General features: G+C 46.3%; 1 protein-coding gene across 1 annotated transcript; it reads right to left on the bottom strand.

Annotated features, from left to right (window-relative positions):
• Window positions 1-498: 498 nt before the first annotated feature.
• On the bottom strand, window positions 499-5,752 carry Them5 (thioesterase superfamily member 5). The gene is made up of 6 exons (NM_025416.3): window positions 5,470-5,752; window positions 4,395-4,596; window positions 3,304-3,442; window positions 1,592-1,702; window positions 1,179-1,303; window positions 499-889 (listed from the first exon to the last, which is right to left on the bottom strand). Exons 1-6 carry the CDS (start codon window positions 5,590-5,592, stop codon window positions 843-845), a joined length of 747 nt encoding a protein of 248 aa, NP_079692.1. The 5' UTR covers window positions 5,593-5,752; the 3' UTR covers window positions 499-842.
• Between the last annotated feature and the right edge of the window lie 9,246 nt (window positions 5,753-14,998).

Here is a 14,998-nt window from a genome sequence, read left to right as displayed (position 1 = left end):
TTATTCCTAACCTCCATGAGTTCTGGGCATCTAAACTCAGGTCTTCACACAAGCGCTTTACCTCCCAGCTTTACCCCATTCCCTGTTGTTTTAAGACAAGGCTTCACCATACAGCATAAGAAGGCTGGGAACTCAGGGTCCTCCTGTTTCACCCCATCCCCATCCCCACCCCCCAGTGCTGGGATTAAAGTCATGTGTCATCACACTACTTAACTTTTGAGTTTCATTCAGCTTAGGCAAAGCTTCCTTCTGAGTATCTCTGGTTCATGGAGTTAAATGGACCTGGCTCTTTTTTCCCCAGCATACACTGCTGTGCTGACAGGAACCAGGGATGGACAGGAAGATCTTGATATGGAGCTGTGTTCTCCTTCTGTGTGTGTCTCTAGGCCAGTAACCCTGATTTGCACTGCAGTGTTCCAGGTGCCTGGTTTAGTGCCTGGCACTTGGCAGGAGCTGATGGGAGGAGGACATTGGAAGACTAAAAGAATCAACTAAAGCAAGGTTTAAAACATTCATTTATTTTTAGGTATACGGGTGTTGGGTTTGTACGGAAGGCACTGGACGTGTACCTGGTACTCCATGGAGGCCAGAAAAGGGTATTGGATTCCCTGGGACAGGAGTTACAGATGGTTGTGAACCACCTTGTTGGTGCTGGAAATCAAGCAGCAGCTAGGGTTCTTAACTGCTGAGTTATCTGTGGCCTACGGACGATTTTGATTCCAACTACAGAAGGTTCTTGGACTGACCGTGGGGTGGTAAAAATGCCTTTTTCTCCCTCCTCTGCCACCTGATTCCTGGGGACCCTTGTCTGTTATGTGGCCACTGAGTCATCAAGGTCAAGGTCATTGCTCCTGGGACTGTTCTTCCAACTGCAGCTGAAGGAAAACACCTGCAAGAAAGGAGTGAACTGAGTGCCAGGATCACTCGAGCAGGAGTTTGCCTGGGCATGGAACATTATTGTAGATTAGCCCATCACTTGAGACTGTCCTGCGGTGCAGGTTGGGTAATCCTCACTTTGTTCCCTTTCTCTTCATCCATGTCTCTAGCAAGTAACATTTCCACTCCTAAAAGTCCTAGACTCCAGCTTAGGATTTGACTTTTTGCCCTCATCTTCCCTACCCTTTGTTGTGGGTGGGGTAGTGGCAGGCAGCCCAGGCTGAGGCTGCAGATTTCTTTACCGGAGGACTTGGCATAGACGGTCTGCTTGTCTCTGCTCTGGGCGATGCAGGACATGTAGAGTTTCTGGTCTTCAATCTTTTCTACTTGAATGTCCAGGACAGCCAAAGAGCCCACGGGGATCAAGCTGGAAGAGGTGACAGTTGAATTCATTTCCCCACCTGCTCCCACACTGGCTCCATTCTTGGCTCACCTCACCCTGCCTCCAGGACTCAGAAGCAGCCCCAGGTTTGGGGCTATGCATTGGCTTCTGGTGTTGAATGGCAGAGGTTGTATTCTGGCCTGGGTCTAGGGATATGCTTGCCAGGAAAGGAGGGAGACAGGCAGGATCTTCACACTCAACTTGCAAAGTTTTATAACCCCACGATAAAAACAGAACCCAGACATCAGCCATGGCGAGAGGACCCACACTTACTTTTTGAACTTGATGTTTAGACTTAGTGTGAATAGTCCTTCTCCAGCCAGATATGCAGTTTTCGAATATGTCTCATCCATCAAGGCTGCCAGTGACCCTCCGTGAGCAAACCTGGGGATCGGGATGGGGAGCAAGACTAGGGCTAGGGCTGCTGGGCAGACCCCTATGCTGGGCTTCCTCTCCATACTGTACCACACCTCTCAAGCATTTTTTCTTCCCAAGAGTTCCCCAAAGGGGATCTTCTACCCCAGGCAGCCAAATAGGAACGGACACAGAGATATGTCCTGTGGGCTTCAGAAGGTCAAATATAACTAACTTCTCTCTTTTTTGCTTCAGCATGTGTTAACCGATGATACAACCATTTTATTTTATCAACAGGATTGTTTTTTCCTTACAGAATTAATGGGGGACATCTTTCTGATCCGTCACTTAATTGCTGGCTGCAGCTGCCACATCTTAGAAGGTTGCATGTGTTGAAAGGAGTGGGAAAAGTCTGAACTTTCTGACTTAGTCCTTTGTTATTTTGTTTGTGGGGACACGATCTTGCTCTGAAGTCTAGGCTAGCCTTGAACTCACTGCAATCCTGCTTCAGCCTCCTGAGTTCTTAGACTGTATTTGTGAGCCACCAAAGACTTGATAAGTCTCTCACTCACTCAGCCAATGTGGGGCCCACAGCTTCTAAGGCCAGCAAGGTAGGCTCCTGAGAAGTACTGCCTGGAAAAACCTAAGAGCCCATTTCGGTGTGATGCCACAGATATTTGCTTTATTTCAAGTAAATAAAACCTTCATTATCATTTATGCAAACTGACCTTCGTGACATACCTTTATCACTGTTGATTAGGCTAGGAGAAAGTATTGGGGGCATCTTAAGTTAATGTGCAAATGACATAAAACAGACCTGGGGCTGAAAAGTAAATACAATTCATCAAAGACCCCTGCTAGCTGCTCTTGCTAATCTGCCAAGGCTGCAGTGGGGTTTCCAGGCCCCTCCCCTCCTGCTTAGGTGACGTCACTCCACCTGTCTGGATTCCTAGTTCTTGACCAACTTACTGAACCACTTTGAGCCTTCACCAGATATTGTGAATAAAAAGAATCACTACCTCATTTAGTAAGTTCCCCAAATCTCACCCACACCTCTGGGCACTTGCCTCCATTACTGTGAAGAGAAAATGAGTTGATGCCAAAGAACCCAGACCTTCCCTTGCCTCTTTTGTGTTCCCTGGCCAGACAAAGGATCTATTGGCAAACTTGTGATTCTGCAAAGCACTTCTTAAACAATGGGAAATTCCTTCCCACACCATGCCTGGGACTTAGGCGATATTAATCTCTCTGCGCTCTTAGTCCACTGACTGGCCTCATCTGATCTGCCTTTCTTTTTTTTTTTAAATAGTCCCACATATATCTGAATAAAACTCATCCAACTTCTCTCTACCCTGTCTTCTTGGGGGAAAGAAGGAAAAGATCCTTGGCCTCTCAGGACTTTTCATTTTAGAACATTCTGAGGCTTCAATAAGGGGTTCTTCATACATGCACAATGGAGCCTCGACAAGCTAACCCAGATTTTCCTGCCAGACCTGGCATTGAAAAGCTGACACCCAGTTTCTTGTGCCCCATTTTAGGTCTCTTAGAGACTCCAGAACCTGGTGGGTGCTGGACCCACCCTGGGGAGCCAAGCCTGAGAGGCAACCACCCTGGCCTGTGTGAAGTCTTACCCTGGTGCCCCCTCCAGGTAGGGGCCTGGCTGGAAAAGACAGACAGACTTCTTCTCAGATGGGTGGAAAAAGATGACGTATTCATAGCCTTGTCCTTCCAGTTGTATGGACCTGGTAAAGAGGCGCCAGTCCTGTTTGTCTAGGGAGAGATCACAATTTGAAGCAGAGATACTTCAGGGCATGGGGATCTGTCAGGACATGTGAGTTTAGCAAGATTGAGGAGAGAGAACCAGAAGACATCTAGGCTCTGTTGCTAGGGAGCCCTTCCACAGAGGAGGGGGGGGGGCAAAACATGGTCCTTGTCTTCAGAGGAGCTGTGTCTTGGGGAAACAAACTCTAATAAAGTCCCCAGCTAGGGGTGAAGGCAAGATCAGGACTAGACAAGAATACCACCAACTGAGCCCTATCCTCAGTCTGGAATTAACAATTTCTGCTTTTTAAGCTCTGGATGTCTTAAAACTCATTCCAGCCAGACTTCAGCTGGATGTGGTCCCCTTCAGAGGAAAGCAAAGGGGCCAGGCCGAGAGACCAGTGCAGACATGCTACCCATGCAAGGCTGGTTTGTAGGAGAGGAAGGTGTGGGTAGAATGGAAGAACCTCCCGTCTGAGAACTGGAGGGGGCTCCTGCGTATCCTTCCTGAATGTCTTAACTTTTTTTTTTGTAATAATTCTTGGGGAATTTCATACATGTGTTTTAATCATATTCACCCTCTCCTGTTTGGAGAAAAGTTCTTACTCTCTAGTCCTGGGTAGCTTTGCAGACCGTATTCGTCTGCCTCTGCACTCTAAGTGCTGGAATTTGTGTGCCACCATGGCTAGCCTTCCTGAGTGTCTTCAAACCAGAGGAAGGCAGCAGGCTGAACTGACTGAGGGTTTCAGGCAGGGCCCCTTCTTTGTGTGTGTGTGTTTGTGTGTGTGTGTGTGTGTGTGTGTGTGTGTGTGTGTGTGTGTAGGTGTGAGTGTGTATGTGTGTGGATTAGGTGTGTGTATGTGGTGGAGGGAGGGTGTTCGTGTGTGGAGGTGTGTGTAAAGTGTGCTGGGGGGTGGATTGTGTGTGCTCCTGGACCCTCTCAGACCTTTACTTGTCTTACCTGAGGCAGTTTCCAGCCCAAATGGGAGCTTAAGGCCCTGGATATGATCTCTGTTGGATTTGAAGGAGGGTAGTTTAATCCAGCCGCCTGATTTGGTTTTTTCCAGAAATTCTTGATACAGACTCAGCATATCTGAACACCAGCTGGCATTGGGAAGGGCATAATCTTTCAAATCTGTCTTCTCTGGGCAGAATCTTGCAACCTAGGCAAGAAAATTCAGGGTGACACAATGACATCTTGGAAGGTTGGGATGTTTTTGGGTAGGGGACATCTGTTTCTGGGGTTGGGGCTTTCAGTCCTGTCTGCTGGGGTGCTAAGCCTAGGGAAAGACCCCATCTTCCTTGTAGGGAGCTTGGGAACCTCTGTGGATAAGTGGGGTGTGAAAGACAAAGAAGTGGGGATGTCTGGCACGGAGATGGGGCTAGTCATTCCAGACAAGCTGTATGGAAGTGCAGCATTATTACTGTGGGTAGTTCCTTGAAATGGGGAACTGCTACTATTAGACCCATTGAACAAGTGGGGAAACTATGATTTAAAGTTGTTATACTTGGGAGAGAGATGGGTGAGCTAGACACTGTTTTCCTGAGGGATAAGCCCACAGTTAGTGAGAGATCATTATTAGCCCCTCACTACAGGGGCTAGTCAGCTTATGGGCCTGTCTGGCAGCTCCTTTGAAATGCTTTCAGGCCCCAAGGAAGTGTGAAATCATGGCCAGAGTCAGGGATAATGTGTTTATCTGCCAGATGTCATGCATTAGTCTCTTCTGTGGATAATAAGCAGCGGATTGCCAAACCCACAGACAGGAGCTTCTGTCAGGGGATACCCTACTTATCTGTGGCAGTGGGAACTCTATGAAATATTTACCAATGGCCACACAGGATTTGGACCAGTATTTGTCCTAATACTGTTAGTTCAGGATATGGCTTATGTAGTAACTACCCCAAAGCATTTTCCCTTTGCCAAGCCAAACTGGTCCTTATCACCCCAGATATAAGGAAGGAAGAGAGGATTTAGGGTGCTCAGGCCTTAGGCCCTTAGAGAGGAAGGGAGCTCATCTGGCTGCCTGGGAACTTACCAGGGACTCTGTGGAGGAACCAAATGCTGAGGCCAGGTGGACTCTGGGCAGGAGACAGGGGCTTCTGTAAAGAGCTTTGTGGCGGACAAGTCTTGCCACTCCCTGGAAACTTGTCCTCAACATGGCTGAGTGCCAGGATCCCGGCTTTGCTTGGATAAATAGTGGCTGACTCCAGAGGACAAGTGAGTGCCAGGCAGCCTTGCTTGGACCAGGCACACCTAACACGGGCTTTCTTCTAGCAGAGAGTTCCTGCTGAAGAAGAAACTGTGCAAGACTGGGCTGGGCTGTTACAACACCCATAGGTGCTTTTAGCTGGCTCCAGAGCCCTGCCCAGTGTTGGGGAGGGGTAGATGCTGCTTGAATGTGAATGGGCAGGAGGCTTGGCCTGTGCACAAAGGAGGGTAGGGAATACAGAGACCTAGAGGCAGGGCTGGGTTTCTGGGGGCAGAAGTCAAGAGAACTTCCAGAAAGATCACAGTGGTCTTGTTAGAATCTAGACTGGACTGCACAAGCCACAGTCCCTGAGGCAGCCCCTCCCCACCTACAGATCCCGACAGGTCTGTGACTGTGACTCTCTAGCTCATAGACTCCCAGGAACACAGATTTTTCACTTGGGGGAAATCTGTGGGTTCCTGCACATCAAAAAAGGCTATGATGCCCTTCCCTGATGCCTGTTGGGAAATCAAAGAACCTGGCTGCAGTCTCATGCTGTGAACACCTCTTCTTCCTCAGAAAACACAGGAAGAAATCCCCACTTCAGCCTTGTGGGCCCCGATTCTACTGAGCAGAATCTGCCACACTATCTATCCCCGAATTCTCCTCAGAGATCCTACCATTCTGTTTCTGTCAGTCTGTCCATGGCAAATGATGCTTCTAATTAACTCCATACTCCTAACCATCTGTCTCACTGTTCCCCTTGAGACCTTGCACGTCTGTCCCTCAGTGGAGAGCAGCACAGTTTTGAAAGTTCTGATATGATCTTGGGACTCAAAAAAACAGACAAACAAAAACCAACAAACCCACAGACCACAGCCTTAGATGCTTTCCTCTTATGTCCCAGGTAAGAGTTAGCACAATGAGGCTTCTCCTTGCTAGTTCTTGGCTATTGATAGGAGCTGATGTGGAATAGGGGTGGGAGTGCAGAAGATGACTGTGAGGAGGCTGCTTTGCAAAGGACCTTGTGTGCACTGGAACTCCAGGAGGGGGTGAAGGCAGCAGATAGTGCAGAGAACGAGGTGACGCAGGCAGTGGAGGCATTGCCAGGTGCACGTGTCACAGGAACCCCACTAGGGATGACCACGCAGACACAGTTGATAGTTGATTGAACTTTTTTTTTTTTTTTTTTTTTTTCCAGCTGGCTGGGACTGCACTCAGGTATTCTGGGACTCAAATGTAGCCCTGAGAATTTAGATCAAGAAACTTTAAAGGCCTGGTGTTTCTCTCAAGAGATGCAGGGGGAAGGTTTTCATAAGCAAGCAGTTTAACAGAAGCTATGAAAAGTTAGCAGGGGTGGGGGTTGGGGAGGTAGGAGGGGCTGCGCATCCTGATCTTGGGTACCTAGACTAGAGTTGGGTAGGTTTTTTTTTTTTTTTTGTTTGTTTTTTTTGTTTTTGTTTTTTGTGGGATTCTCCATCAAGGAGATCAAAATCTTGTTAAACCTGAAATGGCCTCAGCAAAAATACAAGCTGGAAGAACACTCTACACTGCCTTTCCCAGTCCCACCAGCAAGCCTAGAAGTCTTTGAAGCTTCAGTGATGTGAGAGACTCCCTGGCAGGTGGACAGAGAGTGAGAGGGCCCATGACTAAGTCCTAAAGGTGATGCATTTCCAAGAAGGCTGGCTTCTTCCTTGCCTTTCTGACCTGGGACAAAAGCTTGGCTGCTTAAAAGAAAGGTCTTGTAGGCCTTTGTTTTCCACTAGCAAGACCCCTGTTAATGGATTCTCAGCAAGTTCAAGGCTGGTCAAGACATGTTACGCAACAGCTGCAGACTAACTAGCCATCTTATCTTTCTTCAAACTAACCACCCTAAGTAAGGGGAGGGAAACTCTTCAGAAGTTTTAAACCCCAGCCCTTAAGGAGAGACTGGGTTTCTACTTTTTATCTACTATTGCTTTTCCTTTTTGCAATGACAATGTCCCATCTTTGTATGTTAGAAGTACAAAGATTCGTTTTTTTGAATTTTATGAGGGGTCACTATTCCTGCTTTGCTTTGCAGAGGATCTTTCTGTCTGTATGTCTGCTGTGTGCATGTGTTCATTCACCCCCAATTTTTTCCACTGCTGATTTTGTCTGCTGCTGTCTGCCATGTTTGAGAGGTCTCTGTTGCCGCCTGTTGTGTGAGTTCTTCAACTGGCAGAAAAAAAAATGGGTCCAATTAAGACTCCTAAACTATATCAAGTGTTCAATCCATGCCTGATAAGTTATGAATTTTAATTTTTTGGTGGCATTCTGGTTTTTGTTGTTTTGTTGTTGTTGAATTAAAATCACTTTCTCTGACCACTCTTTCTTTTATTCTTGAGATAGGGCCTTGCTTTGTACCCTAGGTTAGCTTTGAACTCATGTTATGGCTTTCCAAGAGCTAGGATTATAGGTGTATACTAACAGATCCAGCGAAAACTCCAGCTTTCAACAAAAAGTTCTTGTTTTAAGCTTCTTAAAATAAAGCATGTTCTAAAAGATCAGAACTGAACAAAGATAGGGTAATAGTGGAAATATTTTGGCTGGTTCTGAAAAATCAAAGTGATTTATTAGGAGTGGTAAAGGCTTGTTTAATTACCAACCAAGGCCATTTTATCAACCACACAAAATACCAACCAGGGAGAAAATGGTTTCAAGAAAGAGTTTACTCGGATTGATCCCTACTAGGATTTAATGCTTGTCCTGTTGGAATTGATCTAGCTTTAGTCCATCCTTCTTGTTAATCCTATTTTCCCTTTTTGGAATGGGAATGTTCACTATGTGCCTGTCCCATCATTACATGTTGGAAGTGTATAGGTTGGCTTTTTAATTTTATAGAGGCTTGTAGCTCAGAGTTTGTCTCAAGTCTCAGAGAAGATGTTGGACTTGGACTCTGAGCAATGCTGAGACTATCAAGACAATGGGGATTCTTTGAGAGTCTCTGGACAAATTTTGCATTGTCAATGGCCCCAGAGCCTTTGGGAGCCAGGAATGAAATGTCACAGTTTAGGTCTGGAATGCTCATGCATTGAAGGCTTGGTCCCAGTGCAACAATGTTTAATGGTGATGCTTTTGGGAAAGAGATTGGATCTGTGCATTAATTGGCAGGCGGGGTCATAACTTGAAAAGGATGGAAAGGAAATGGCACTTAGGAGGGAGGACCTAGTTGTAGGAAATGGGTCATTGTTGCCACGTCCCGAGGGCCATGCCTTGTTCCTGACCTCTCCGGTTGTCCTTCTCTGCTCTAAGTGGCAAGAGGTAAGTTGGCTAGCTCCATCACACCTCTGCCTTTCCACAGATCTATAAGCAACAGAACTAGCCAACCATGGCAGAAAACCTCCAAAACCATGACTCAGAAGAAATACACCTTCCCTCCTTTAAGTTGATTTTCGATGGTGTTTGTCAGTGATGGAAGGCTGGTTAAATAAAATTCCAGGTGTTTGCATAATTATAGTTATGCAACTTTGTCCTCAGCCTTGCCAAATACCTAATGACGTCCCCTTTCTTGTGTAACTTTTATTTTTCCTGTGTTGGTAATTACTAAGGTTTGGCAGGAAAATATAAGAGAACAGGAGGAACCAAGTTGTTGAGGTGACCAACCTTAATTTCCTAGCTGGGAAGAATGAACATTCAGAACAGAGAAAAAAAACCCCTCTGGTGATATCTGCCATATTTGAAGAACGGACTTAGTGTGCTCACTGCACACTGGAGGTAACTAGAAAGGTAACTAGAGAGGGACTCTATTAATTAATTAATATTAATTAGAAGCTTGGAGAAGGGAAGAGCCTTGGAAAGCTATCTCAAACGAGGAATACTTGGACCTCAAAAGGCTACTGTCCACCTCTTTGTTTCTGTCTACCACTATACATGTCTTTGCAGATGTTTTTTGTCTTATGAATGCTCTCTGTAGAATGGGGCCCTTCTTAGTGAGAGCTCTGATTGAGGCCAGCTGTCCAGGGAGGTAGAGGGGTGCTTGGCCAATGCCTCAAATGAGTTTCTCAGCACTTTGGGGAGGTTCTGTCTGGGATGACCTCCCTCCCGCCCCAGCCTTTCTGGATGAGGAATGAACTTCCTAGATGCCATTCCTAGGAAACACTATATCCTCTGGAACTATATTCCCAACCCAGACATTAGTCCTAAGTTCAGAACCCCACTGAATGTGTTCTGCAATCTTATCATGAGGCGTTTTGTAAGGGTCTGTCTGGAATGGCTCATTTTCCTCTTAGCCAATGGCTGGCTGCCATGCTCATGCCGAAACTGGCCTACCCTCATGTGAGCTCTGGATCCAAGGCCAGCTGAGCCAGAGTGGTTGTGCATTATAAAGCTAGTAGGCTCCCACAGGTGTCTGGAAAGGGACCAAAATGGCCCAGGTCCCCTCATACTATAGGCCCAGATATCAATTCTGTGAATTTTTAGAGAACACTTGACCAGAGTCTTTTGGTCTCCACTCAGGGTCTGGAGCTGCTATGAAACTTAAATGAGATCACATGGTGGTTACTGTGTATACACTTAGCTCCTGAGACTTTCACCACATGTTTTCATGCTAAATAAAAGTTAATAGACTGGTTCCTGAGACTTCTAGAAAGTATCTGGGAAAGGAGAAGACCATACTCAAAGGTCATATGGACCTCAGCCTTAAGGATGAAGTCATCAGGAAGATAATCAAACAATGGTACACAAAGGAAACAGGGTTATCTCAGGAGCAGCATGGATCAAGCACACAGCAGCCTTGAGATTGATAACCATAGCTCCTTAAAGTAGGAAGAGTTGGATTCTCAAGATCCAAAGCTGCAGCTGGTCCTAGGCTATTACTGGCTCTGATTTGAAGAAGGAGCTATGTTCCTTCATGTGCCCTTGCCCCCAGCCTTGAGCGGGCTAAATCAGACCTTGTTTTGCCACAGTCTGGCTAGCCTGCCTAGGGTGGAGTCTTCTGACCTAGGCGAAGTCTATTGTCTTGCCACATGTACAGCTTCCTGGAAGAAGGCACTACCTGTTGAGCAGCTGAGCTTGTCTTCCTGATGAGATCCTGTCAAAGTGGGGGACGGGTTTCCCCTTTTAAATTCAGACTTATGAATTAAACATTGGGCCTTGATCAGAGAAACTTTGTCTTGGTCTCATTCCTCTCTCGTCCATCCTTCCCATCCATCTCCAGCTTTCCTTTCAGGAACCCAGTTCTCTGTGGCCGCTGGCAGCTACACCTTCACATTATCAGGGCTCAGGGAAAGCCTTAGGTTGTATTCAACAACTACCCCTAAATTATTGGGGCAAGATACTGGAAGTTGTTGATACTTGACCATTCTGAGCTTCAAAAAAGGCTTCAGTTTCTTATGGTTTAGTCTAAACCTTCAGTAAAAAGAGAGAAAAGAAGAAAACAGCTCTCAAAATATTTATTGCCTGCATCAAGAAGCAAAATGTGGCCCTGTGAGCTACAGTAATAACTGATGTGGAAAGCCATGTCTGTGGATGCAGTTGTGGTGCGAATGTTATCGGGACAACCAACTGCTTTCTGATTGGATCCTGCTCCACAGGAGAAAACATATGTCTGGCCAAGAACCCATTGTTGGGGAACTTGTAGGCCCCCAGGGATCTACTATTATTTTGCTAAAAGTATCTCTATACCCATAGATCAGTACAGTCTCAGACTTCATCAGATAATCTTTGCATCATCTTTGTGCAGTGGATGGTGGTTAACAAAGAATCTCTCAAATGGTTCAAGTACAGTATATGAATGCCTGTAGAGTGCTTAGCCATGATGGCCTTCTATACCATATCCATGTCCCATAAGGCTCAGGGACCATTGTGGGAGAGGGGGAGGGAAAGACTAGTGAAGGAAAAGGTCAGGGAGGACTGGAGAAAAACAGTGTCTTCTGGACATGACAGCACCACTGAATCCATGAACTCAAAACAGCTGTGGTTCCCTATATAAGCTCCATACAAGATCAAACCAGTCAACATTCCAGAATAGCTGACAAGTCCCCAGCCCTAAGGAGCCATGGACAAATGGGTATCCCCTCAGGGAGGGAGCGTCACTTTTCTTTATAAAGGTGTGGCTTCTAGTAGGCTGACCATGCTCCAGTGGATGGCCTCTCCCCATATGTACATGTGTGACCAAAATTGGACTCGGGGGATATTATTTGTAAAAAGAGAAAGTAGACAAAGTTGTGACAGGGTGGATCTGAGAGGAGTTAGAGGGAGGAATGGGGGAGAAAATGAGCAAAATATATTGTATACATCTATCAAATTATCGAAAAATTAATAAAAATATATTTTAAAAAGCAAAGTATGGGAGGCTGAAGAGCAAGTATGGGTCTTACAGAGGACTTGAGCTTGATTCCCAGTTCCAGAGGATCTGACACCTTCTTCTGGCCTCTCCAGGGACCCACACACAATATACACTCACAATCCAAATACACATATACATAAATAAAAAGAAATAAGTCTTTTAAAAGACAGGGTTTCACTCTGAAGACCATATTGATATCAAATCTACAGAGATCCACCTGTCTCTAACTCCTGACTGATAGGATTAAAGATGTACATCACCACCCAGGGCCAAAAATAAGTCTTCAAAGCAATCAATCAATCAATCAATCAATCAATCAATCAATCAAGCAATAGCAAAATATGGTGGCTAAGCCCATAGTGTTGATAAACACCCTTAGCCCCAGTATTCAGAGGCAGAGGCAAGTGGATCTCCGTGAGTTCAAGGCTAGCTAGCCTGGTTTAATTAGAAAGCTCCAGGAACCATCTCAAAAACCAAAACCAAAACCAAAATAAAAACAAACAGATAAAAATTACCAAAAGAAAAACCAACCAACCAACCAACCAACCAACCAACCAACTAACCAACCAACCAATCAGCCTCCTTCCAGTCCATACTTTTACTGCAATCACAGATCTGCACCCTACTGCCCACCTGGCAGCTCCTCCTGGCTCCCACCTGGGATACCAAGGTGAGACACCTACACACCAATCCCCCAGACTGCTGGGACCCCAGCAAGCTCAGCAGATGTGAGCTCTGCCCCATCCTACTGGAGCTCCATCTTCCTTCCAGTCCACACCTGTCTTAGTTAGGGTTTCCATTGCTGTGAAGAGACAACATAACCAAAGCAACTCTTATAAAGAACATTTAATTGGGGCTAGCTTACAGGTTCAGAAATTCTGTCCATTATTTTCAAGGTAGGAAGCATGGTAGTGTTTAGGCAGGCATGGCACTGGAGATGGAGCTGAGCGTTCTACATCTTGTTTTGAAAGAAACCAAGAGAAGACTGACTCCTAAAGGAGCTAGGAGGAGGGTCTTAAAGCCCAGCCCTACAGTGACACACTTCCTCCAAGAAGGCCACACCCACCCCAATAAGGCCACACCTCCTAATAGTGCCATTCCCTGGGCCAAGCGTATTCAAACCACTGTAATACCTATGCCTACCATCGCAGATCTACACCCCACTGCCCACCCTACAGCTCTGCACACTTCCTGGGAGGCCTGCTCCCACTCAAGACACCCAGATGAGACACACCCTACTCTAGTACTAATAAATATTAGCCCACCCACAGCTACCATTACATTTATTATTTTACTTCTACTCACAGTTCTAGAATTCGCAGTAGCATTAATTCAAGCCTATGTATTTACCACACACCAGTCCTCAGCCTGCAGCAAGCCCAGCAGCTGTGAGCTCTGCTACATCCTTTCTGAGCTCCATTTTCCTTTTTGCAGTTCCATCTTCCTTCCGGTCCACATCTCTACTTAAATCTTGGCTTGGCATCCCACTAGCGAGCCCACAGCTCTGCCTGCATCCCGGGAGGCTGACTTCCACCTGAGACACCCAGTACAGTCCATCTTCTGGTCCACACCTCCACCTGCAATCAAGGATCTGCACCCCACACTACAGCCCACAGCTCTGCCTGACTTTTGAGAGTTCTGCTGCAATCTGAGACAACCAGTCCCAGAGGCTTGCTACTGCCATGGACTACCAGGCCAGCCAAAGAGACTAAAAACAAGCTCAAAAAGATAATCGACAGAAGCCAGTACAATAGGGCACCATCAGAGCCCAGCTTTCCTACTACAGCAAGCCCTGGATGTCCTAACACACCTGACTATGTGTTAAGACTATGTCCCTCAACTGAAGAATGGATAGAGAAAATGTGGTTTATTTACACAATAGAATACTATTCAGCTATTAAAAACAAGGATATCATAAATTTTGCAGGCAAATGGATGGAACTAGAAAATATCCTGAGTCAGGAAACCTAGACCCAAAAGGACATGTGTGGTATATACTCTCTTATAAGTGGATATTAGTCATAAAGTACATGATACCTATGATACATTCCATGGACCCAAAGATGCTAAACAAAAATGAAGGCCCAAGCAAGGATGCTTGACTCTTACTTAGAAGGTGTTATAAAATAGTCATAGAAGGCAGAGGGAGGAAATTGGACAGGAGTAGGGGAGTAGAGTATGGGGAGATTAGGATCAGGTGTGGGGAGAGACAGGAAAGAAGCCCAGAGGGACGGGAGAATGAATGGAAATCTGTAGTTCCTGGGGGTGAGGGATGTGGGGGGAATCTCTAGAAAGTCCCAGAGACCAGGGATGGGGGGAGTCTCCCAGGACAATGTAGATGACTGTAGCCAAGATGCCTAACAGTGGGGATATGGAACCTGAAAAGGTCACCTCCTGTAGTCAGGCAGGACCCCTAATGGAGGGATAAGGACACCAACCCACCCATGAAACTTTTGACCCAGCATTTGTCCTGTCTAAAAGAAATACAGGAACAAAGATGAAGCAGAGATAGAAGGAATGAACAACCAATATCCAGCCCAACTTGAAACCCATCCCAAGGGTAAACACCAATCCCTGACACTATTAATGATACTGTTGTGCTTGCATCAGGAGTTCAGCATAATTATCCTCTGAGAGGCTCTCCCTAGCAGTTGACAGATACCCACAGCCAAACATTGGATTTAGGTTGGGGACTCTTATGGAAGAGTTGGGGGAAAGACTGAAGGCCCTGAAGGGGATAGGAACTCCACAGGAGGAACAACAGAGTCAACTAACCTGGACCCCTCAGAGCTCTCAGAGACTGAGCCACCAACCAAAGAGCATACACAGACTGGGCAGAGGCCTTCCATACATATGTAGCAGATGTGCGTGTGGGTCCCCCTACAACTGAAACAGAGGCTGGACCTAAAGCTGTTATCTGACTATGGAGTCTCTTTCCCGAGAAGTCTGCCTTGTCTGGCCTCAGTGGGAGGGGATGAGCCTAACACTTGCAGAGCCATGATACGACAGGGTAGGGGGATACCCAGAGGGGCCCCACCCTCTCAGAGGAAAAGGAGGAGAAGGCACTCT

This window comes from Mus musculus, chromosome 3 (assembly GCF_000001635.26).
Source record: "Mus musculus strain C57BL/6J chromosome 3, GRCm38.p6 C57BL/6J".
Lineage (NCBI taxonomy): Eukaryota > Metazoa > Chordata > Mammalia > Rodentia > Muridae > Mus > Mus musculus.
The sequence above is the reverse complement of the archived record's forward strand: the minus strand, read 5'-3'. Positions and strand labels throughout refer to the sequence as shown.